The 27,345-nt window shown below is 38.2% G+C and overlaps 3 protein-coding genes across 3 annotated transcripts in view; 2 read left to right on the top strand and 1 right to left on the bottom strand.

Moving 5' to 3' along the window:
- LOC134664190 (gamma-aminobutyric acid type B receptor subunit 2) overlaps positions 1 to 27,345 on the top strand; it is a 179,607-nt gene that overhangs the window by 28,065 nt on the left and 124,197 nt on the right. The window lies entirely within an intron of this gene.
- On the bottom strand, positions 1,165 to 2,378 carry LOC134664980 (arrestin domain-containing protein 2-like). The gene has a single exon (XM_063521739.1). It carries the CDS (start codon positions 2,247 to 2,249, stop codon positions 1,191 to 1,193), a length of 1,059 nt encoding a protein of 352 aa, XP_063377809.1. The 5' UTR covers positions 2,250 to 2,378; the 3' UTR covers positions 1,165 to 1,190.
- LOC134670910 (uncharacterized) lies at positions 3,885 to 6,142 on the top strand. The gene is made up of 2 exons (XM_063528736.1): positions 3,885 to 3,994; positions 4,769 to 6,142. Exon 2 carries the CDS (start codon positions 4,863 to 4,865, stop codon positions 5,844 to 5,846), a length of 984 nt encoding a protein of 327 aa, XP_063384806.1. The 5' UTR covers positions 3,885 to 3,994; positions 4,769 to 4,862; the 3' UTR covers positions 5,847 to 6,142.

Below are 27,345 nucleotides of genomic sequence, written 5' to 3' on the forward strand. Positions count from 1 at the left end.
ACATTTTAAAAATAAGTTACGGCAAATATGTAACAATTATGAATCTAATACGATCATTTATATTCTTCTGCTTTCATAAGAATAGTTATTGATTTTTAAAAAGCGTTTTTCAATTAACAGGTACAGAAGACTCACTCTCTGACAAAACGCGTCTGTTACGATCAGCACAGATATGGCCGCTAGGTGGCGACAGCGCCACGCGCGGTTTATGGCTTTCCCCAAAATTGGGGTGGAATGGATGTACTTTTAGCTACCTGTAGCAAAGCAACGAAATCGCGGAGTGAGCCATGCCTGCTTTAACAAATTAAAATTGCATTTGTCTTGGCAAGTTTTGATCCATGGGAGGCTAGATAATAGAGGTATTAAATGCTAGTATAGGTACTCACATTATTTTATGACTTTTTTAAAGTTTTACAGTAAAAATATAATTAATAGTACCTAACATAATTCTTGAGTATTTGCAAATAACATTCAATCTAATCACCTACTTAAAAAGAAATAATTGCTATAACTGTTCCAAATTTTAGGTATCTATCTACCTCAAACGGTCTCTGAGAAAAACACATTTAACTGATTTGCAAGACCGAAGTGATCCCATAAGTGTTCCGTAAACAAAGTTTTGTACGGAACACTAAAAATATTATAATATACAGGGTGGAACATTTCTAGAGACTGCGCTGAAAGAATAGTGTTATCTAAGTGATCTACAGTCGAGTTATTATAATCGTCAAGCTGGATTAAATAATAAGTAAAACAAAATCATTAAAATGAAATATTTTTATATCAGTCATATCAGTGACATGTTTGCAAACAAACTGTATCTCACAAACGGTTATAAACATTAACATGATTAATAAGTGAAAAATAAAGTATTGCTGTTTGTATAAAAGTCCTTTGTTCTGTTCCACCCAATATAAGTTTATATTATTAAAAATAAACATAATTATGCTGAATGTACCTGAAAAGAATAATATAGAGCTAAGCTGACTCAAATAGTGTATTATATACCTATCTGGGAAGTCCCTTTACTTTAATTACTTTGCATCATTGTTATTCTTTTATCTTGAATATTATGAATCATTTTGATGCAATGAGACATATGTTACTATAAGTACCTAAAACAACATGTTTATACTTCAACTTAAAATTACTAACTATCACATACTGCTTCTTCTGTCCTATTTTTAATTTTATTCTTTTTCTTTACTTGGTGATCCAATTTCATCCTGACTCTTATCTTCATTCATCACTTCCCAATAGGATGGTGGTGGATCACTAATGCTTGCTTCTAGGCCAGTTTCAAAATTGTCTTCTAGTTCTACAATCCCAGAACAATCTCCATAATGACCCTCTCCAATAACTACGGGTATAACAGTTGTTGCGTTTCTATGTGGAAACGGTAAATGAATAGTTACTCGGATATAGAATTCTTTGCTTATTATTTTACAATGCTGTATTGAATATAAATCTGGTGGTGTTGGAACTACACATGCAAAGTTTACAGTTTTGTATGCTAAGACCGGTGGGGTGGTGCATGTACACCCACCAATTGTATTATCCACAACTTTTGTTTTATTACTGAACATCCCTTCTGCTAAGTATGTTGTCCTGCTGCAAAGTTCAGTTGTAAGGTAGGTTATTCCTGTATCACTGTCATTAGTCACATACAAGTCTAAAGTAGCGTTCTCACCAGGTGTTAGAAAGGACTTTGAAATCCGCACTTTCAAATCCACAATATGTTCAGTAGAAGAAAATAATCTAAACAGTTTCTTTTGGAGCCCATAAGTAAGTGATTCTACAGTATTGGTGGGGTTAACATTTCCATATACGGTGATTTGTTTCTCAAACCTCCTTGTAAAACTAAAAAAGCTTGCCTTCTCAAATTTCGCCTTTACCTGGTAGGTGATATTACTGTGTTTATCTTCAAAGCTGGATGGTATATCATAAGGCATGATAAACTCGAATCGAAATTCATACGCGCCAACTGGCAACGTCATTGTTTCATCGGACGGTTTATTAAGAATATTCACATGCATTGACAAAAACACTTCTTTGCCGGTGTAGGTGTGTGAATGGTTACCGTCGTGTTCTGTCCATTTGCATTTCGCCGTGCCGATAAGGGATAGAACAGCCGTCTGGTACTCGGTTGGTTCGTCGATTGCGTAGCTAAGTATCCCGTTGATAGGTTGACCGGCCCGGTGGATACCTTCCCGAGGTTTCCGTATATATATCCGACACGAGACACCCATGTTCGTTTTTAATACAATTCACACATGTAATTTTAATAATTTAATGTTGTTTGACAGGGTACTGAAACGCGATATTTTAATGGTGCAATATGACAAGTATCTGTTTAGGTTCAAAAGTTCCAAAACAAATATAAAATATCACATCACATATGATATGACTGTCCTTGCCGCGCCGGGAGGTGTAGATTGGGATGCTGGTAGTCAAAAAAAGACTTTATACTAGGGTAATAATCTCTATTTTAGAGTAGCTGACACGTTTGACACAAAACGTCATTTTTGACATGCCATAGAGCTAGCTGTAGCTGTGGAGCCCCAGCAGTGCTAACTAACGGGCGTACCGGACCACGAACTTGGCTGACGCCTTTCTCTTTCTCGTTTTCGCTCATAGCTGCGTCCTTGACAAACGTACGGCGAACCACCTTCCATCGATCGAACAAACTTCGAACCGTACTAGGGTCGTGATCCGGTACGCCCGACTGCTACACATTTAAACTCAAAGGCCTTTACAGACGCCCGGATGCGATTTTGCTTTATGTTGAAGCATTTTAGTGCTATAAGCCGTAACAAAAAATAGATATCTCTTTTTCACTCTCACTAATCTATGGGTGCGGCGCACCAAGGTCGCGGTGCGGTGCGGTAGTCTGTTACTGCTTTATCATCCCGACGTGATATTCGTGATTTGATTTTATGTTCACAAATGGCATTTTTAAAAAGCCCTCTCCACACTCGTGCGCGAATCGCGGCGCGAAGCCGCGAACGCGAGTGTGGTGTCGATTTTCGCAGACAGCGAAATCGACTCCACACTCGCGTTCGCGGCTTCGCCCGCGATTCACGCGCATAGTCTGGAGGGGGCTAAAGAGCGAGGAGTTGCTGCGCCGATCAAAAGCCCCCTCCACACTCGTGCGCGAATCGCGGCGCGAAGCCGCGAACGCAAGTGTGGCGTCGATGTTCGCAGACAGCGAAATCGACTCCACACTCGCGTTCGCGGCTTCGCCCGCGATTCACGCGCATAGTCTGGAGCGGGCTAAAGAGAACAGACAAATTTGGGGTACAGAATAAATAATAGTACTGCCGTACAGAAAGGAAACTTCCTACAAAACCGAAGTTTGACAGCAGTTCAGGGTCGAATCATGCTATCCCTTTTAACATATGGCATGGCACTATCCCTTTCGACTATTTAGGATTGTCAAAATTCAAGTGATTATCTTATCTGTGGTCGTGCACGCAAAAGGAAGTCAAGTGGTGCCAACCCTAATAATTGCTCGGAGCAATGCTGAGCCGCGTGGGGCTCCACGCGGCACGAGTTTGGCCGAAGTCAGGAGGTTCGCACCAAAGAGTAAAAGTATAGGTAAGTATATAGGTATCGCTGGTTCGCACCCCCGGTTGGGGCCTTGACTTCAAGGGAATCCCTCATTGGACAGTGACAGATCAACACAGCCCACATGCTGAGATCGTTCAAGCAAAATTTAAAAGCGACGTAGGTGTTTATTATATACGCTTCAATTCTAATAATTTTGCATATTTTTTAATTCGATTTTATCTAATCGACGACATCACGCTATCAATTTAATTGCAGGTAATTGAAATTTTACTGATACCTATACCTATCCAAGCAGTGAGGTATTATGTTATTTATTTCTGTCTCGTTAGTACAACACCTTGGCTGTGATAAGGAAAACAAATGAATTAGTGTGTATCCTGTCCCATAACGTTTTGTATCTAACATATTGCCGGGATCTAAAGAGGTAAATATATGCTTTTACATTTAAATTTTAATAAGTAAAACTACTAATACCTATTATATTACTACTAGCTATTATGGTTTGCGCTACATTTGGATAAACTGTGTTTATTAGAAAACTTCTCGACTGTTTCATTATCATTATTACGTTCATCGACTTTGTGACTCACCTTTAAAGTTAGTTTAGTTAGTGCATTAGCAGGATCGTTAAATACTGATGTAGTATAAGTACCTATACCTGTATGTGAGTTGCCATTTTTATTTCTACGTGTACCAAACGTAGTATGTATGTTCTTCTTCTTAGTAGTTTGGGGGCGTAGGTATACAATATATAAGCTTTGCCTATAGTTCGTTTTTTTTAGCATTAGAAATAAGGTCTCTTAAAAGGAAAGGAAGGTAAGGAATCTTGATGTGTATTTTAAATTTAAAACACACATTTTAAAAATAAGTTACGGCAAATATGTAACAATAATGAATCTAATACGATTATTTATATTCTTCTGCTTTCATAAGTAATAGTTTTTGATTTTTAAAATGCGTTTTTCAATTAAAAGTCATGTCAAGATCGCTTACCTTCTTGCAAGTTCTTTCTAATGCTAAAAAAAACGAACTATAGTGTGGAGCTAGGTTGATCTGTGAATGATTGTCCTCAGATATTTCTTTTACTTTTAGCCGTATTATGACCTAAAAACCGATACCATTTTTCAAACACTGCTGACAAATCTACTACACCTTGGCCTAAATGTTTGCTATGATTGTTTAATTCACTTGATTCCAGGAGCCATTCTTAACTACAGGACGAAGGAAAAGGGCCAATTAACTTCTTCAGCAAATTTGGCCACAATCAGTTTGCTTTGGCCCCTTTAATTGCTATGGGGATCCACTGTGACATTAATTTGCGTAAATCATCCGATGGAAACTTTGTTACTGGAGGCACAGTATCAGGTGTCGCTAGGTATACTCTAGATGAAGAAATAGCTTATACAAAGATTTCAATTTCATTAAACGGTAGAGGATATCTAGAAGTACACAATACTAGGAAGAAAGATGAAGCAGACGGATTAATAAAAGAAGAAGAAGAATATTTAAATGAAGATATTACAGTTCTGGATAACCAAAATGGGCAGGTTCTACCCATTGACACTTATGATACACAGTTCCACTTTCAACTTCCACTGGGTATACCACCGACACTCGACTTTGTTAAAAGTTCTGGCAGTCATACAGTGCGATGCAAGATTATTTATTATTTACAATTAACATTTGAAAGTCCCGAAGGTTGTAAGCGTTTTAGTACAACAATTAATGTTATACCGGGCGTTGATCCGAAGTTATCAACAGAACCAAGGATTTACGACAAGCAGAGGAAACTAATACAATTATTAAGGGACAGCTTTGTTACTTTAAAAGCTACACTTAACAATCCTGTAGTAACGCCCTGCAATAAAGCTGATTTAGTATACGAAATATTTAATGATACTAATGTTAATTTCAAATGCGTGGAAAGCAAATTGGTGGAAGTAATATCTTTACCAAGAGGATATTATGATTCGACTTTTACTTATGAAATAGTTACTGATATAAAGACGGCCGGAGTGAGAAGTGGCGAAACTCAAACTATTAATGTAGAAATTCCGATACCTAAAGACGTCAACTCTATTGAACATTCCCAACTTATTTCTCGTGATTATTTTGTGAAGATAACTGTATATCTACCACTACCGTACCGTAACGTTACTCTGAAGGTACCTCTGCAAATAGCGGGTGATTCTAAAAAAAGCATAATGGATGACGATGAATTGCTCACCCTTTGGGAAGCAATGAATGAAGATGATATTGTAACAACTGTATTATAAGTAATAAAGGCAATCATTTTTAAGAGGAGGGGAGGGAGGAGCACGTCTAATGTATACGTAATGTAAAAATAGTAATGTTAGATAAACGTCAGTCCATACAATGTGTACTACCATTGGCCGCCTATTTTCGACAGAGGGGAACGCCTGTTAATGGCTACTCCGTTTGGTTATATTATATACTCAACTAACTCTACATAGACTTTGCAATGCCAGAGTTCGGAAGTGCTACCATACGAAGGCGAAGCATAAAATTCCATGAAAATATGAAAATTATAGTGGCGCTTCGATAACAGAAATCTTACAGTCTATAAATCTCTAAAACATAAATGGAGTTATGTGTTTTAAACTTATTTTGGCCCTTGGAAAAACCCCTATTGAAGGTATGGATTGTCCCAACCCTTTTTATCTATTTGTTTACCAACATTTTGTGAACATTTACATAAATATGTAAACGTGCAAACTATGGCGGGTAACGCTTGTAAATCTCAAGTCTTCCATTACCAATCGTTATTTATTAGGAGGAGGCACCCCTTTACGTGAAGTATGAATATTTCAAGACTTGGCTCATAAATTTACTTGTACAGAATATGAATTTTTGAATAGGTAACCTCCCAAATTTCTCCGTGTCTTATTCGGACTGTTAGAAGTTAATTGTTCGGACTTTAATTATGAATGGAATTGAAGTGAAAGGCAAATAATTAGGTATATCGAGGTCTAGGTATATGTATTTAGATTAATTGATCTTAGTATGCCTGGTGGCACCTGTAACTTCTAACATGTTTTTGATAATAATAGAATTAGGTTTAGGTTAGGTTTGTCAATACCTATCTTATGTATTAGAATTTGATTTCTAGAAGTGACAATATTTTTTTTTTTTTTTTTTATTGTGAAATATTTATTCCAATAGATAGAATTCGATCTTACATTTTGAGATCAAAATGATGCCTGTTTGGCCATCGTCTCGCTCGCGCGTCAATTCATGTAAGTACGAACAAGTACGAGCGAAATGCACGCGTGAATGATAAAAAACTGACATTATATAGATATCTCTACGTTCGAATTGGCCTCCAGGAAGCTAGTGTATTTGTTGAGACCTAGATACGTCCGTGTAATCCCATGCCACCGCCTGCCACCGCGGCCGCGGCTCTCTCTATCTAGGCTAAGATTATCTTTCAAGTTTAATCTGTCATGAAATGAAATAAAATTCGTTTCAATTTATTGATGTAGGTGTTCCTATTGCTGATGTAGGTGAACTTACGCGGGTGATTCGAAAGTTTCAAGGACACAAATTTAAAACAAACGCACAACAACAACACACACGTTGTTGTTTTGAAACAAATTTTGCCGCTTAGTGAAACACAATTTTTTTAAACACACAAGGAAAATTCTAAATACAAAACAACAAACGCAAGGAAAATTCTAAATACAAAATATTAAACACAATCAACCCAAATAAAGTCCAAATCAACGTTATTGAATATTTATCATTAAAAATCAAAATCAAATAAAGGAAACAACTTAAAATTGGCAATTGGCATCAGATTACTTTGCCACACACGTGGATAAAATGCAACTTTCTCATCCGTTTTTGAACAATCAAGAGAGCCTTTATACTAGTTGGTGTGCTGAAAAATAATAAATTAATACAAGGGCGTTAAACCGATTTTGACCGAGGCAATTTACCAGTCCGAGCGTAAGCGAGAGCCTGCCTGCGTAATTCAAGGAAAAATGCATGGGCATTTATTCCTGAGTATATACTAAGTTTCATTTTCACTTCGATTGCGAGTAAAACATATAGAAATATTAATTATTTAAGATTATTGAATATTAGATTAGATTATTGAATTATATATGAATATTAGAATTAATAGGCATATACATAAAAAACAGCAGTCCATAAGTAGGTATGCCAGTACCTAATGTTCAGCTAAATTTCCGCTTTGCAAACTTATCCTCTCAATAATTTACGACTTAATACCTACAACCTTAGGATTGCACGGCAGCGGTAAGGGGTCGTCCAGAAAGCATGTGATCATATTTGGCCTATTTTTGACTCCCCCGTCCCCCTTGGTGATATTTGGTGATTTTAACGCAAAGATCACGTGATACTTATAGAATGTTTTTATTGGGCAAATACGCATATAAAATAGGGCGGATTATTTGAACTGATTAAATTTTTGAGTGATATTGTTGTTTTTGGCTTTTCCGCTTTGAAAAAAATTACTCGTGATATCTGCTCTGACCCGCCCTCCCTCATCGTGATATTTTTCTTATCCCCACCCCCCTCTAAACGATCACATGATTTCTGGACGACCCCTAAACAATTGTTTTCCGCGTGGTTTGAGTTTAAACAGAACGTTCACAGCTAACTGCGTCCGTAAGTTATGGCTTTCTTAAAGCCCTCGAGTAGAATGTGGCTATTTATTTTTCTTTTTGTATAGCCCCCGTGCGCAAAAGGCGGCGCAAAGCCGCGAACGCGAGTGTGAAGGGGGCTTGTCGCAATAATCTGGTTGCACAATTAGATACTTGTGTTTGAATTAAGCGTGTTATGAAGAATCTAGGAAATCCCATATGGGGTAAGTTCGCCCCTGTTGTATTTAATTCTCTTTATAACTGTGTTTTTCGTATTTGTTTTTCTATGCACAATAAAGAATATACCTACCTATAGGGTAGGGTCAGTTGGTCAACGGTGGCGGTGATTTCCGACATTTAATAAATCGAACCATGTAGACTTACCTACATCTGATATCCTAAAGTGTCGCTTGGCCTTCGATATCGGAGTCAACTTAGTCAACTACAACAATTATGTCAGCGATCATGTAGATTACCTTTGATGCAGGGCCTCTTTGAGTGCTACTTAAGAAAATCGGCCAAGTGCGTGTCGGACTCGCGCACGAAGGGTTCCGTACCATTACGCAAAAACGGCAAAAAAAATCACGTTTGCGGTATGACAGCCCTACTTAAATATTTATTTTATTCTGTATTTAGTATTTTAGCGGCTAAACAAATACATCATATGTGAAAATTTCAACTGTCTAGCTATCACGGTTCATAAGATACCTACAGCCTGCTGACAGACAGACGGACAGACGAACGACACAGTGAGTCTTAATAATATGGTCCCGTTTTTACCCTTTGGGTACGGAACCCTAAAAAAGGAAAACCAATGCCCGTGCTAAAATAACTACAGAGTTAAATAACGTTTCAGAGCAATTTAATGGGAACATACCTACATCAAAGAAAGTGGTAAGGAATGAAGCTCAATTTTGTTTGCAAAGGCTGAAATAGAAGCCAGACGTAGTTGAAGAGTCCAATTCGCAAACATCTTGGACAATTCTGCTCCGTCCAAAAGTGTACCTTAGTACTGTGCATATATGTGGTAGCAGGTCTACGTCACTAAGCGCCTACCCAATATTGGAACATCACGTAGCAATCTTGTTTCTAACAACGGGGGATATATTTGGTAGTAAAGCGCTTGTGGCACCGAATTCAAAGTTGATTGGTTTTGGAACTCAAGTAGGTATTACTGAATCGCAATTAAAAAGGGATTGAGATAGCTGTCAATCCATATTGATTTAGACGTAAGTGTATGGAAATCTGTCATTTCTAATCCCTTTCTGATCGCGGCATGATAATATACACGTCGGGTAAAAAATAAGTGAATTCCCGTTGCACTTGCCAGGGAGGTTTTGGGATTATACTGAGCAACTTTTACTATGGGACCAACCCCGAAATCACGAAAAAAAAATACTCCCATAGGAAATGGACCAGCCAAAATGTATGAAACAGTCAAATTTGCTCAGTATAATCCCAAAACCTCCCTGGCAACGGGAATGCACTTATTTTTTGGCCACCTCATAGAGCATTATGTTACCTTTCAGTACGGTACTTACTCGTAGTAGGTACGGTCTAACATCTGATTGATAGAGTCGAAAAGTGGTAGACCACTTTCTTGGCTGACTGTACTAGTTATTTACTTATTTTGTGAATAAGCTATTGTTACTGTCCATAACCTCTAGTGTCAGTTGGGCGCGGTGTGCAATGGATGGCTAATTGGGTTGTCCACTATCATGTCAGCGCTTGTGGGGTGCACGGCTCGGCTCAGGGAATTTATTTCCAATTTCTACAGCTCACGACACACCTGCCACGATGCCGTTGCAGTTTAAAGCTTTCTTACTGATTGCCATTTTATCATGCGAGATACCGCAACTTTTGTATTTATTTGTCTTGCTTGATATTAAAAACTTTTTTATATCAAGCATTTTATTGATATAAACTACTTTAAAGTATTAAATATATTAAAAACGGGTCACTCACGTATTTTAAGTCCGCACTCCGTACCCCGTAAACGCAACCTCCTGATGATACTCCTCGGTACGGAGTGAAACATGTCGAGCGTTTTTCGACTTAAAATACGTGAGTGACCCGTTTTTAATATATTTAATATGTCTGTGTCTCACGGAAGTTTTGTTATTAAAATTACTTCAAAGTACTTAATATAAAATGTACCAACTCCATTAAATGAAAATAAACACAATGAATCAAATAAAACCACTTAAACTTAAGTAAAAATCCGATAGGCCTTTTGTGATGTGGGGCGTAACAAAACAAAAATGCATATTCATTGAAAAATGCATACATATTACCCTCAAGGAAAGAGCGTAAAATAAATATAGGTACTTCATATTTAAAAGGTCACATGCACAGGATTGGATTTAATAATAAAATAAAACTAGTTAACACGAATTTAAACTACATGTTTATAAATTCGCTTAAAACTATTATACAAGCTGCTTTAAAATGTCATACAGTAAAAGTTAGGTATTACAACATTTGGTAGTAAGCCAAATAGGAAGCTTAACGAGCTTACGAACTGCAGTTAACAAGCTGTTAGCTTTCGCTACTAACGAAGGTATTTTTGAACGTTTTTGTTTTAATAACAAAGACATATGTTCTCTCTGATCACTCAGTCGAAAGATAAATATTTTTGCACTGTATTTACTTGCGAACAAACCAGCATGTTTATTCATGAGTAGGTAAAAAATTATGTGGACGGACCACCATGTTTTGTAGTTAATTTTTGGTCCAGAAAATGTCAATAAGAATTACTTTTGTTAAATTTCTCCATTCCAATTCTTAAATAATTTCATTTTGTTCCAATTATAACAATATCAAGAGATCATTAGTTTACTTAATTTGCTGTCAACACCTAAAAGCACACTGTCTATTTGTATCGGAGTAAATGAGACAGCACTGTCACTGTTACTGGGCGAGGGAATAATAACAAAACAATTTATTAAAAAGGGGATTATTTGTGTAGGTAATATTACTCGTCAGCGGTTTAGGTACAGACTACATATATATATATAAATATAAACGAGAGAAAACTTTCTCACTCGTTTTGACAGTTATTATCTATTATCCATATCAGCGGTTCTCAAACTTTTTTGGTGACGGAACCCTTTTGGCAAGCGAAAATTTGACGGAGCCCCAAATAAAAATTTTCATGCATCCCTGTGGACCAGATATACAGAGTTTTTTTTTTCAGAGAGCAGATTTTTTTTTCTTATTATTGCAAGTATTTTCGCGAAATCCCAACAGAGGCTTTGCGGAACCCTAGGGTTCCGCGGAACACACTTTGAGAATGGCTGATCCATATACTTCCTTTTGCTCATCATTAAAAGACTGGATACCATTTCCACCAAGCTTATTAACATACATCGTTATCGCGGGAGCAAATATAAATTTATTAAAGAAGTGGTAAAACAGACTGCCCGTTTAGTAAAAACAGACCTTTCTGCCTACACATTATAAGCCTCCAAGAAGTTCATCATACATAGCACGAAGTTTTTGTTGCATAATGTTCATAAATCTTGCTTTACACTCTGTTAGTAAATAATGACCCGGAATCGACATATCAAATAAATATTCATGATTTATTTTGTACAACATTATTTAATTTTTGTTGATCTTAAGTGATTTTCGTAATATACGACATAAATTTTCTCTATGTTTTCTACTCTTAATCTGCGGCGTCGTGCAGTAAATATCCATTTTAATTGGCTAAATGATCTTTCGACTGCTACTGTTGTAATGGGTGCGTTTTTAAAACGACGGAAGTAATCAAATGTAGAACGATATATCGTTGAATCTAGTACTATCTCCTTCTCCGATATCAGTTCACACATTTTTTTCATAACTTCATATCCGGCATTTTTCTGCAAAACCACTTTGAACTTTTTTAAAATCTGTTTTCCATCTTTATTCAAAATTAATTTGGATATATGTTTGTATGTATTTTGTACTATGGTCAAACTTTCACTAAGAGATAGATTTTGGCACTGCAGTTTATTTATAGCATCTGGTATTACTTGCAGATACTTTGCTATGAAATTTACATCTTTTCGAACTTTTGCACTGAGTAAAGATTTTTTTGCTTTGACGATGCACTGTGCGTCTGAATTACGAAATGTGTCTATAACGCTTTTTATTTCATCAAAATACTTGTTGTAGTAAGTGGTAGCCTCGATCCATGTTCCCCAGCGAATAATTGTTGGGTTTGGAGGCAAAGGAATTCCATTAAACATTTCTCTTAATGCTTTTACTCTTTTCGGAGATTTGCGAAATACTTTCTTTACATTTGAAATTAATAGGTTAACTTCTGGAAAAAGAACACGAACTTGATCGGCAACTCTGTTAAGAGCATGGGCTAAACATGTAACATGGACAATGTTCGGAAAAAGTGTTTTCAAATTTCTGCCAGCTTTCAACATATACCCCACACCATCAGTCAATAACAACAACACCTTGTCATGCTTATTGTGACCAGGGCCCCACAAATCATCCAGGGCATTTTTTACAGTATTAGTTATACTGATATTGTTCGTTTCATTTAAACATTTGCTTGACAGCACGTGTGGAGTTCCAACATCATCTTCAAGCATAGCACCTACTATAACGTTAGCGATTTGACGACCTATAGCATCTGTGGTTTCATCAACACTTACATATATATACGCGTCTTTTAATTCGTCTCTAATTATATCCATCTCTTTGTCGTATAATTCATTCACGCAAGTCTGCCTCAGCAAACATTCTGAAGGGACCTGAACAGTTTTTTCAAATTTTCCAGATACACAATCTTCAATGAAATTTTTAAATACAGGGTTCTCTATTTGAGACCACGGTATGTTACAGCTTACTAGAAATTTTGTCAGTTCCAACCTAAAATCTTTTTTGAGAGAAGTGTGTCTTTCAGAGTTAAAATGACGTTTCACGGAAGATTTAGTTTTACACTTCCTCCCATTGAAAGTGCACCTCACCAACATCAGGGGGTTGCACTCAAATATCGATCCGGTCCACCACCATCTTGAAACCGAAAAACCGCACCTATTCTTTTTGACGGAGACGCAAATCAAAACCCCAGCGGACGCGTCGTACCTCAACTACCCAGGCTACTCACTGGAACATAAGTTCAGAGCACGTGCTGGGGTCTGTGTGTACGTCCGCGACGACATTTGCTGCAAGCGTCTTCGTTGCTTTGAGGCTGCCGGGTTTTCCACTTTGTGGATTATGGTCGACTCGGGCTCAGAGAAAACTCTGTATGCCTGTGTCTACCGATCGCACAGCGGAAACCAGGAGACAACTAGGCTCTTTGACCACCTTACTGAGATGGCAGATAAAGCCCAACAGCGGTACCCCGCGGCTCAACTCGTATTCCTTGGGGACTTTAACGCCCACCACGAGGAGTGGCTGTTCCCGTACAAGAATACTTGCCACGCTGGGAGGGAAGCGCGCAAATTTGCTGTATCCCTAAACCTTACCCAGCTGGTAAATGTTGCGACGCGGATACCGGATGTTACTGACCATACACCCAATTGCCTTGACCTTCTGCTGACAACTGATCCAGACAGGCACTCGGTTTCGGTCTCAGCTCCGCTAGGATCGTCCGATCACTGTCTGGTGAAATCCGTGTCGATCCACTCTCCTCCTGATCTCTGCCCTAGGGGCACGAGGAGAGTATGGCGATACGAGTCAGCGGACTGGGATGAGATGCGGCATTTCTTTGCGTCTTTCCCCTGGCAGCAGGTCTGTTTTTCTTCGGGTGACCCCTCGTGTTCTGCTGAGGCTGTTGCGGATGTGATTCGGCAGGGAATGGAATATTTCATTCCGTTCTCCGACCTATCGCTCGATCACAAGACCCGAGCATGGTACAATTCGGACTGTGCTCGAGCCGAGGCTCTTAAGCAGTCTGCATACCAGGCTTGGGTACTAGCCCGCGATACCAAAGCTGGAGCACAGAGGGTTCGCGCGAAGAAAAAAGCCTTTAACGCCAAGTCCTGCAAACGGGTGCTTCGAAAGGCTCGATTCGACCACGTCAGTCGAATAGGGGCCAAACTCGCCTCCTACCCTCCTGGTAGCAAGCGGTTCTGGTCCCTGTCGAAAGCGGTCGAACTTCTGCAGACCCACATTGCCACCTCTGCAGAAACCTGATGGGACACTGGCCCACTCCGCGACAGAGAAAGCTAACTTGTTTGCTTCTCTGTTTGCGAGCAATTCACGTCTAGATGCAGGCTCAAAACTTCCACCTACGCTACCTCATTGCAGTTCCTCTATGCAGAGAATTGGGTAGGTAAAGTTTTTTGAAGATAGGCAAATTATATTTTTTCCCGATAGTATTCATTATAGCGATCACGGAAATGCAGCTCTTTTATTTTTATATCATTTTATTGATTAAATATAATTTTTTAAATGATCGATATGACGTTTGTGAGGTGAAATGGCAGACTCGAGTAATTAATTCCTTGGCGCGTAGTAAATGGGACGAGATAGAAAAAAAATCGATGTCAACTGTCAGTGTCATTCTTGGAAAATAACTTGCAAATAATTGGAAAATAATGGTCGGACGAAACATTTGTGTTTTCTTGTAATTGGATGTCGGTGTGATTTCTAGAATAAGTATTTTTAACGTCCCTAGCACGATCAACACGGATATTTTGATAATGATAACGATTGCTTTCGACTACTTGGCACTGCTTCTTGGAGAACATTTTCATTAACACCTCCACCACGACTCTTGGACTGCTACACGAGTCATTTTGTCACGACTCAGTATCAACACAATAGATGGAGACGATCCCGGAAACGTTCGAATGGAAATAGAATATTACAGAGATGAACTCAAAGTGCGTCGTACCGTCTTGTAGGAAGTACAGACGTTACTTTCCAAATTCAGCGTATTTGAGCACACCAAAGTCTTTAACAGCGATTCGGTGCCAAGCTTTGAAGATATATTGGCCAAAATGGTAACTTATACGTTTGTGAGGACTATATAAACGTGATTGTTGTATTATACATACATAATGATTAAGATTGTAATAGTGTTAATAACTAGGTCGTTATTGGCTATTATATATGGGCTCGGCAAGGTGTTCACAATATCTGAACACGCACGCCCTGATAATAGAGGCGTGTTCAGATATTTATGAGCACCCTAGCTGCACCAATATATCTGATGGCGACTGTACTTTAGAAAACTTATAATATAAATCCAAAATAATATAATATAAATCCAGTAAATTTCGTTTCGTTTTATTTTAAAATCCACAAATTATTATCCTTAAGCATTAACATTACAACAGTATATAGAATCACGCTGTGTGGCGTGCCCTTGAAGAGAGTTGAGAGGTTCAAATATGGTCAATATGGATAAGTATGTCTGTAGGGTAAATGTGCTTCACGTTGGGGCCTGTTTACATATTGATTAGTGTTGATTGCGGGTTTAATACATTTGCCACTATACACAAGTAGCAAGTGTATCAACTCGCAAAAATACTACATTTTTGCTTCCATTGAGGTATACATAGTAAGCACTATTCTCAAATTATGTGAGGAAATAAAACAAATTCAATTTAGTAAAGCAAAGTAATTCAATTTAGTAAAGCAGTTAATAGGGGTAAAGTGACGCGAATACAATTAAAAAAACAACGCATATTCTTAGTTTATATTAAATGTAGATGGCTTTTTAGTTTTCACTTGGTCACAGAAATACGCTAAAAACCACTTTCAGAGTAGGTGTTTCTTGCGTTTTGGCTGTCCTTCTTGTGTCCTTCCACAGCATGAGCATGTCGTAAGTCCTGTTGTATTTGTCCCAGGACTTAGCAGGAAGCTAGTTATTCATTATTAAGTTTGCTTCTGCTTTAAAATGAGGCGGTGCATGCCGTCTATTCCAGGTCGTTTTCGTCACTTGAACTCATTTTGTTTATTACGAGTATTAAAATAACAAGCGGTAACTTATTGAGTATTGCACAACGAATAAACTTTGCCGCCTTTTATTTGCATATTTTTTAAAATTATATTACCATAGATACAAAGCATACGGTACGCGCATGCGTCAATCCGCGCGCACCGCGCAGCGCCCTTTCGCGGTGCTAAAGCGGTATCCAGACGGGACTGATCAAATCGGTCGATTTGATCAGAAATGAAATTGGCGTCAATCTCCAATTTTAGATTTATGGTGATATTAGACCCATTTAAATTGAAAAAATGCCCCATAACGAAAATACTAGCCTCACAAATTGGTGTTCTTGTGTCCGCACCTCATTTTATTGGTCATTATCGGCGGTTGAATTCGGCGAGCCAAATTGGCGTTTGCGTCCGTACGTCCCGATTCGATCGGGCAATTTAATCAGATTGGCGAAAAATTGACTAATTTGGATACGCCTTAAGCAACATCGAGTTCACGATAATTTGACATATAATAATAATAGATTTTTAGCATAAGTTGCATTTCATAAAACTTAACCCAAATCATTTGTACATTTTCAAGTCAAAGATAAAGACATGTTGGTTTTAAAATTTTAATAAGTATAGACCATAACATTGTCATGATCTTGTAACATTGTTAAAATAAGAGAGTCTCCCATTTTCATTTTATTGCATTTTTTATAAAATGTCTTTAGATTCTCGGGATATCTTGGTCCTAATTCGATTGCTCTTTTTTATGGAAATAATTATATCCTTCAGATTCACAGGATGCTCGAGGCTTAGCCGAATAACACTGCAAGGAAGTATGTCATGGCTCAATGGTTCTAATTAGCCATCAGTATAATACCGCCAATGAATGTTTACATCCACCTGAAAATAAGAACAACATTCATAAAATGAGGATAACCACACAAAACTAACAGATGGTTGAAATTTTTAGAAAAAATTAGACCGATTCCTTGTTTACGAACTTAACAGCTCATGGCAATTTAATAATAAAAATCAAAACACAAGTGAAGAAAGTTTTCTGTACCTATGTATTTCACGGATACGTACTCCTGTACGGCCATTGCTCCTCTAATTCAACGGCATTGTGCTTATCACTGTTATGATAATAATTTCAAATTTGTAGAATCTGCTCGCAATCTCGTATGAACTCGCTTATTTTTCTTGCAAAACTCTGTCCAAGGGTCAGCGTAGGGGCCGTCGTGTAGGGGTGGGGAAGAAAACGTTGTCCAATAATTTATGCAGTGCCAAGTTATCGAAAGTAAATTCAATCTTTGTCCAAATACGCGCAGATGTCGTGGGGAATCAGAAGTCCGTGGGTCGTGCTGAGGTCGCCGAAAATCTCAATGATAACATTAATAGCAATTCGCAAGGTAACATGAGGCTTGTCCGTTATTTTTCGGGAATGAGAGCTAAGTGACACTGACAGTTGACATCGATTTTTTTTCTATCTCGTCCCATTTACTACGCGCCAAGGAATTAATTACTCGAGTCTGCCATTTCACCTCACAAACGTCATATCGATCATTTAAAAAATTATATTTAATCAATAAAATGATATAAAAATAAAAGAGCTGCATTTCCGTGATCGCTATAATGAATACTATCGGGAAAAAATATAATTTGCCTATCTTCAAAAAACTTTACCTACCCAATTGCTATACATCAAAAAGAGGTACGCCGAGCTCTGCTGAATCTTGACGTGAATAAGGCCAATGGACCAGACGGTATACCTGCACGTGTACTAAAGCAGTGTGCGCCTGAGTTGTCTCCTGTACTGACACGCCTGTACCGCCTCTCTCTCCAAACAAGAACGGTGCCGAAATCCTGGAAGCTTGCAAACGTGCAGCCAGTACCCAAGAAGGGTAGTCGTGCTGATCCCTGCAATTACCGACCAATCGCCATTACCTCCATGCTCTGTAAAGTCATGGAAAGGGTACTTAACGGCAAACTGCTGGCATACCTCGAAGCAAATGATCTGCTCAGTGACCGTCAATATGGCTTTCGCCGAGGTCGGTCTACTGGGGATCTTTTAGCGTATGTCACGCACTGCTGCGGCGAGGCCATCGAGAGGAACGGTGAAGCGCTTGCTGTTTCACTGGACATCTCGAAGGCCTTTGACAGGGTTTGGCACGCAAGTCTCCTTAGCAAGCTTCCTGCTTACGGCATCCCTGCTGATTTTTGTAGCTGGCTATCTGATTTCTTGAGTGAACGGTCGATCAGAGTAGTTATTGATGGCTGCTCTTCGGACCTCATGGCCATTGACGCCGGTGTTCCTCAGGGGTCTGTTCTCTCCGCAACCCTTTTCCTGCTCCACATTAACGACATGCTGCAACCCAGCATTGTAGGTTATGCAGATGACAGTACGGTTGTTGAGAGATATTTGGCTAGTGCAAGGGACAGCAGGGAGGATATACGTTCACAGAGAGAGGCCATGGTTGAGCGAATGAACTTGACCCTTAGTCTCGTTTCCCAGTGGGGTGATGACAATCTGGTCACGTTCAATGCCTCCAAAACGCAGGCGTGTCTATTTTCCGCTAAACGGAGTCCATTCGACCTGACTCCTTCTTTCCGGGGTGCATCTGTACCTATTACCGACAGCCTGGAACTCCTCGGCATGGAGCTGAGTTCAGTCCTCGGCTTCGGCAGCTTCATTGAGTCTAAAGCACAAACTGCGGCCAGAAAGCTGGGCTTCCTAAATAAGGTGAGGCGATACTTCACACCTGGACAGCTTCTAACACTTTACAAAGCTCAAGTCCGGTCGTGTATGGAGTATTGCAGCCACCTGTGGGATGGCTCAGCTAAATACCAACTCGCCGCTTTGGACTCAGTGGAGCGCAGAGCCAGGAGGATGATTGGCGACAAGAAGCTAACGGCTAAGCTTCAAACTTTGGCCCATCGGCGGAAAGTCGCCAGCCTGTCGGTATTCTACAGGTTGCACTTCGGGGAGTGTGCTCAAGAGCTACACGAGCTCATTCCACCGTCCCCATTCTACCATCGGACTTTTAGACGCACGGCCGGTTTCCATCCTTACTTGGTAGATATTCCGCCAATTCGCACTAAGCGCTTTGCTTCTACTTTCCTTATGCGCACTGCCAAGGAATGGAATTCCTTGCCGGCGTCTATATTTCCGTGCTCTTATAACCCGGCAACCTTCAAATCAAGAGTGAACAGGCACCTTCTGGGCGAGCTCGCTCCATCGTAGGCCACGTCTACGCCTCGGCTAGTCTGTGGCCATGAGTAAACCCATGCATAATAAAAAAAAAAAAAAACTAATATTGCACTTCGAGCAAAATAGATTTGTATCGCGAGCCTCTAGCTCAGGATAATCCTGTATAAACAACCCCACAAATTCATCACATGTTATTTTCCTTCGAGGCATTTTAAAGGCAACTTCTATATGATTATGTTGTTACAAATAAAGATCAGTCAAGATTGACAAATGTCTAAATTGACTGATAAGGTTGCGTACCTAATAGGTAATCTTTTTAAGTACCAATCAAGTCAAGTATGGAGGTAAGATAGCATTGATATTCAATAAAATAATTATACATTTTAAGGTCGTAGGTATAAACGTTTCTCTATACGAATGTCATTTCTGTTTTTGACTGTTTTTTATAATCTTTCAGTATTGTCAAATCGTATTTGCTCCCGCGATAACTGCCCTGATAATACTGTAAAAAATGCCCTGGATGATTTGTGGGGCCCTGGTCACAATAAGCATGACAAGGTGTTGTTGTTATTGACTGATGGTGTGGGGTATATGTTGAAAGCTGGCAGAAATTTGAAAACACTTTTTCCGAACATTGTCCATGTTACATGTTTAGCCCATGCTCTTAACAGAGTTGCCGATCAAGTTCGTGTTCTTTTTCCAGAAGTTAACCTATTAATTTCAAATGTAAAGAAAGTATTTCGCAAATCTCCGAAAAGAGTAAAAGCATTAAGAGAAATGTTTAATGGAATTCCTTTGCCTCCAAACCCAACAATTATTCGCTGGGGAACATGGATCGAGGCTACCACTTACTACAACAAGTATTTTGATGAAATAAAAAGCGTTATAGACACATTTCGTAATTCAGACGCACAGTGCATCGTCAAAGCAAAAAAATCTTTACTCAGTGCAAAAGTTCGAAAAGATGTAAATTTCATAGCAAAGTATCTGCAAGTAATACCAGATGCTATAAATAAACTGCAGTGCCAAAATCTATCTCTTAGTGAAAGTTTGACCATAGTACAAAATACATACAAACATATATCCAAATTAATTTTGAATAAAGATGGAAAACAGATTTTAAAAAAGTTCAAAGTGGTTTTGCAGAAAAATGCCGGATATGAAGTTATGAAAAAAATGTGTGAACTGATATCGGAGAAGGAGATAGTACTAGATTCAACGATATATCGTTCTACATTTGATTACTTCCGTCGTTTTAAAAACGCACCCATTACAACAGTAGCAGTCGAAAGATCATTTAGCCAATTAAAATGGATATTTACTGCACGACGCCGCAGATTAAGAGTAGAAAACATAGAGAAAATTTATGTCGTATATTACGAAAATCACTTAAGATCAACAAAAATTAAATAATGTTGTACAAAATAAATCATGAATATTTATTTGATATGTCGATTCCGGGTCATTATTTACTAACAGAGTGTAAAGCAAGATTTATGAACATTATGCAACAAAAACTTCGTGCTATGTATGATGAACTTCTTGGAGGCTTATAATGTGTAGGCAGAAAGGTCTGTTTTTACTAAACGGGCAGTCTGTTTTACCACTTCTTTAATAAATTTTTCTCAAAAATGGACGGCAAAGTCGACTTTGCCATCTAAAAAATAGGTCGCGAAGCGCGGAGTTTATGGTCAGTCAAAAATTAAAAAGTTAAAAACATTGCAGTCTCGATTTTAGGACTGCAATGTTGCATACAAATTCCATTATTTGTCGAGTTCCAAACTTTTTAAAAGTTGAAATGGCCATATCAAATGAAGGCACATGCCCATTAAACAGCCAAACAGATGATTAGTACCGCGACTATTTATCTGTCTCAAATAGGTTGGCGTATTTTCGGCAGAAAAATACACTTCTGTTTTTTATTAAAAAAAATAAAAAGGCGGCAAGGGCTTTGTTCTGTGAAAATATATGCGTAAGAATGTTGCTTTTGTAAAATATTTCTATGATATTTATATTTCTTGCACCATTTTTGAGAAAAGCACTATATATGACTCGGCTGGAAGGCTACTTGCTGGCTTCGGATTCAATTAAACGGACTCCCAAGGTCGTCCGTTTAAAACGAATCCTCAGCCTGCAAGTAGCTACTTCCGAGCCTCGACAATAATGTACTATATATTTGCTCCCGCGATAACGATGTATGCTTATTAAGCATAAAAGGTGAAGCGCCTGACCGCAGCTAGACGATGACGTTATAAAAGGGATTTACGAGGCACGGTCCCATTCACCAAAGGATTCTTTTTATTATCGCTAATCCCTGCAACGGGTAGGAATATTAGATTACTGTTTAATTGAAAAAGTTTCTGGTGTGCAGGTACTATTTTCATATTTTTATTATTGTACTATTTTTGTATTAGAACCTTTTTACACGGACCGTCCGGCTTTAAATTCAATAGTATACAGTTGTGAACATAAACTACTTAGTTTATCTTCGCAGCCACGAACATTTGAGAACTCAAAACTCATCGGATAAAGCAAACACATTCTTATATGTATATTTTACCGCATTCGACGACTTTTAATTATAAACAATTTGGATGAATCGATAAAACACAGTACCTACTATAAACTAGTACCTATATAACCATATAACGTCATATGACTACCCCCCAGTCCCAAAAAACTTTATACTGACGAATAGTTTTTAAATTTCGGAAAAAATCTAAGTACTGATTTTATGTGTTATTTATTTTATCCCTATCCTTATTTACAACTTCAATCATACATATGGAGTATGGAAGAGAGTATGGAGATTCTTACCGGAGATTGAAAATACCGCATACAGTTTCAAATTTATTTATGCCCACTCCATTGGCCCATCTAGTCGTATTTGTACAGTCAGCAGCAAAACGTAACTCGAGATTTGCCATAGTAGATTGTCAATCAACGGATGAAAGGCACCCGTTTCAGTCGAGGTAGTTTGGCCAATAGTCCGAGACTAAACTGAAGCATTTCAACCGGAACACTCTATTTTTCATTTCGAATACGAGGAAATCAAAGAATACTTAACATACAAATGTTAGATACATTTTGATGTAAAACCGGGTATTTAGGTACTTACTTACCTATTTCACTAGTGTCACGACTTCACGAGAGACAAACCTCAAGACGCTTTCACGTGTATTAATAGTAGATTGTTAACCAAAGGATGTAGAAAGGCACCCATTTCGGTTGAGCGAAATCTTATAGGTATATCATATCTTTTAACACTACCACGCGCTTTTAAGTTTTCAACCTTAGTCATCATACCATTCATACCCCTTTTAATGTGCTTAGTTATGCGAGTTAATTTCAAAAGAATTTCCTATCCCCTAATCCATAATTCATTCGAATTACGGTTTCATTTCTCGCGAAGGTTGTCAGGGTACATGCGGTTTTTGCAAAGAAAGGTAATGATTAGGTACTACATTACAAAGGATCAAATGTTCATAAAGGGGATCGTCGGCTTTATTGACCATTGGTTTGATAAATGATTCAAGCACCAGTAAATGTTCAACATAAAGTTGTATCCAGACGAGACAATTTTTCGCCAATCTGATGAAATTCTCCGATCGAACAGGGCCGTGCGGACGCAAATACCAATTTGATTCCCCGATCACATCAGCAGGTGCGGAAGCAAAAATGCCAATTTTCATAGTAGAATGCAAATTGGTGACTTAATTTGTGTACGTGTGGACGCTAGATGAGATTGACCAATTATTTTCCTGAACAAATCGACTCGATTTCGTCAGTCCCGTCTGGATAACCCATAAGTAATACAGGGTGGAACATTTCTAGAGAGTGAGCTGAAAGGATACTGTTATTTAAGTGATCTAGAATAGAGTTATTATAATCATAAAGCTGGATTTAAAAGTAAAACATAATCACTAAAATGAAATATTATTCTAATTCAGTGACAATTCTACAATGTTATTTACATTTTAAATTGACACATGTCATATCATACAATAGGATCTACTACTATCGCACTAATGTTTAACAAACTGTATCTCAAAAATGGTTAGAAATATTAACGTGATTAATATGTGGAAAAATTTACGTAGCCTGAGTAATACCCAGTTTGCGTTTTAACGGGTAAATTTCGATTTAATGTATATGGCAAAAATGACCACCCTATAACAATTATTTAACTTGACTTTATTTCTAATATTCTTATGCCCGTTTTTTTTTCCCTTTAAGGTTAACCTTCAAATATTATAAAGGCCCCAGTCTTCCGAGTTAGATCCCTATTAAAAAAAGTGTAAAAAAATTTTTTACAATCATTTCAATGACTAAAATGTATGTAAATATTGTAATATATTTAACCAAGAAAAATAAACGGATTGAATGAAATGCAGGTACTTATTCGTTTTATCTTACGCATGACTTGGTGAAAAATAATCTGTTACCATTGGAAGTAATATCTTTACTCCCTATTCATCTGCATCCAATTTAACACCCCTGTACATATACAAGCAAGTCTAATGAAACGTCTATCAAATACTAGGTACGACGGCTTTTCAATATTTAAGTATCTTCATTTATCAAACCGCACAAATGTTAATAAATAAATAAGATGTTGTAGGCGATTTCTTTATCAAGCCTTTGTAGGTCAGGAAATGAATGCTCAAAAAACGTTGTAGAGGGAAATGCTAGGAACACCATTTTTGACTCCGTAACTTTGTTTGGAGTAGTTAGGAGGTGAACATATCAAAAGTCCCCGGTTGTAGCCCCGCTGCTGGGGGGTAGAGGGGGGTAAGGTCGAATTTTTCGGTTTTTCATTGATATCTTGGAAACTTTGCGACATGACTACTAAGACAAACCGAAAGCTGATAAAATTAGTTACAAGTTTTATCCAGTCAAGTTTTTCGATATCATGAATAGTTTTTGAGATACCCGCTCTTGAAAGTTTATTTAGGGATTTTAATTTTATCTTGATATCTACGTCAGTGAAGCTGTTAGGCCATGTTTGGTATCATTTTCGTATAAATCGGGGGTGCTGAATTCATTTATGTTATCACATTGACACTATTCCGAAGTAAAACCAGAATTTAAAAAAATGTTTTTTTTTAAATCCCTCTTCACGCTTAAACTGCTGAACCAATTTCGTTAAAATTTGGTATAGAAATAGTTTCAGTCTCGACACAGAACATAGGATAGTTTTAATAACCAAAAGCATCTTTCGAGGGTGTGAAAAGTGGGGTGGAAGTTTGTATGGGGAGTCAATAACCGCTGAACCGGTTTAGATGAAATTTAGGACGGAATACATCTGTGATTTAGATGAAAATGATACCAAACATGACTTCAAACCTTACCTTGAGCAGTATTAACCTCAGGAATTCAGTTTCGTCGACAAAGTTGAATTCCCCCCATACTCCATTTCACAACTTTAAAGGATGATTATTGAGATAAAAAGTATCTTATGTCCTGTCTTGGGACTCGAAATATCTGTATACCAAATTTCAATTAAATCGGTTGAGCGGTTTAAGCGTGAAGAGAAATTAAAAAAAAACCGGCCAAGTGCGAGTCGGACTCGCACACGAAGGGTTCCGTACCATTATCTAAAAAAACGGTCACCCATCCAAGTACTGACCCCACCCGACGTTGCTTAACTTCGGTCAAAAATGACGTTTGTTGTATGGGAGCCCCACTTAAATCTTTATTTTATTATGTTTTTAGTATTTGTTGTTATAGCGGCAACAGAAATACGTCAACTGTGAAAATATCAGCTGTCTAGCTATCACGGTTCGTGAGATACAGCCTGGTGACGGACGGACGGACGGACGGACGGACAGCGGAGTCTTAGTAATAGGATCCCGTTTTACCCTTTGGGTACGGAACCCTAAAAACAAAATTTCCTAAAGAAACTCCTATGAAACAAACAAAATTTAAAAAGACATCAACGCGTGCCGACTGAACCTCATTCACTTTGATTACTATACAACACCTTATCTTAAGTACCTACTATTTAAGACTAATGCCTTGAGCACTTCGAGCAACACCGGCTTCCGACACTTCGGAAGGGAGGGGCCCAAGCGATATCTTACCGTACAAATCATTCTGCCATTTTTCGCGGGGGGAAGGTGCACACAGTCGCACTTCTCACACACTTACATACAAAATCCAATCAAAGGCCCTACCGCGAACCACGTTCGACGTGTTGCCTCTCTATGGCACTTGTAAATTCATACGTAAGTGTGACAGGGAGGCAACACGTCGAACGTGGTTTGCGGTAGGCCCTCTGTAATGACGACACAAATACATAGAAAATGACACACGTCAAAGACAAATCTTGCAAACCTCGATCTCTTTTTGTGTACGGACGAGTGACTAGTGTCACAACACGCACACTAACACATTTTCGTTGAAGTATGTCATTGTATTCTGAGAGATGAGAAGTCGGATTTGTCGCTCGACCGATCCGCAATTTGTACTGAGCGATCAAAATCGATAAATCCAACAATTACTTGAGACTAAAATATAATAATTGTATTTAAATGTAATTAAACGTATGATATGTAAAAAAAATATTACATGTGAAATGTAACACTTTCTTTTTGTAAATTTGACGTCCCCGACCTCTTTTTATAACAAAAAACCGAGCAAACAGGCATTTTTGTGCAGCAGTGTTCACGCGCGCGTCTGGACTCGGTCTAGTGAAAAATCCAAGTGCAACTAGTTTTATTACCCGCGCTAGATTATTTTGACGCGCTAATCTTGTACCTCGGCAGAGGGGAAATAGTGCGAATGCCGCCTCCCTTCCGTGTTGCTCGAAGCTTGAGCATAATAACGAGGACCATCGCGCCGCACCGCGGTCACAACGAGATCGCTTACATAGGACACTTCTATGGGCATCAAAGGATTGATTGAGCCGCCTCGCGCCGCGTCCCGCCGTTTCGCTTCGGGATCGCGCGATGTTCGCCTACATAAGACGCTGCGTAAGCAAGATCCATATTTATTAAAAAACTTTCAACTTTCAAGATTCTTACAGATTCTGTCAAACAACATCCCATTTGACAGTATCTGTCAACAATAATACTTAAGTAATTTTATTTTGTACTTAACCATGACAAAATATGATCTTACACTAAATTTGACAAAAAAACTGTCAAATTTGACAGTTTGACAGATCATGTCAATATACACTGGGACACTATAACATGTCACTTTGTACCAAATATTCCCATACGAAACCCAAAAAGTCGCCCAAAAATATATAAGCACAGCGATCACTGCGGCTGCAAGTGCGTTGCCGGCCCTTAAGATGAGAAATGCAGTCTACAAAAAATTACCCAACATTGACATTTAGTACTAAACTATGACAAAATATAATACTTTACACTAAATTTGACAAAAACGAACAAATTTGACAGTTTGACAGATTATGTCAATATACATTATGCCATGTCACTTTGTACTAAATATTACCATACACATAAATGCATGTATATAAGTAGCGTACACGAAGAGAGGCCTATAGGTCAGCAGTGGGCGACTGAAAGCGAAAATGATGATGATGATGATTACCATATAATTACCTATTCTATTCTATTCTATTCTATTCAATAATAATATTTAAGTAATTTTATTTTGTACTTAACCATGACAAAATATGATCTTACACTAAATTTGACAAAAACTGTCAAATTTGACAGTTTGACAGATCATGTCAATATACACTGGGACACTGTAACATGTACCTTTGTACCAAATATTCCCATACGAAACCCAAAAACTCGCCCAAAAATACATAAGCACAGCGATCACTGGGGCTGCAAGTGCGTTGCCGGCCCTTAAGATGAGAAATGCAGTCTACAAAAAATTACCCAACATTGACATTTAGTACTAAACTATGACAAAATATAATACTTTACACTAAATTTGACAAAAAAAAACAAATTTGATAGTTTGACAGATTATGTCAATATACATTATGCCATGTCACTTACTAAATATTACCATACACATAAATGCATGTATATAAGTGGCGTACACGAAGAGAGGCCTATACTCAGCAGT

This window comes from Cydia fagiglandana, chromosome 1 (genome assembly GCF_963556715.1).
Source record: "Cydia fagiglandana chromosome 1, ilCydFagi1.1, whole genome shotgun sequence".
NCBI classification, from domain to species: domain Eukaryota; kingdom Metazoa; phylum Arthropoda; class Insecta; order Lepidoptera; family Tortricidae; genus Cydia; species Cydia fagiglandana.

Bases quoted from the DNA above. Each gene is read 5' to 3' on its own strand.
- LOC134664980 (XM_063521739.1), bottom strand. From the start codon at position 2,249: ATGGGTGTCTCGTGTCGGATATATATACGGAAACCTCGGGAAGGTATC.
- LOC134670910 (XM_063528736.1), top strand. From the start codon at position 4,863: ATGGGGATCCACTGTGACATTAATTTGCGTAAATCATCCGATGGAAAC.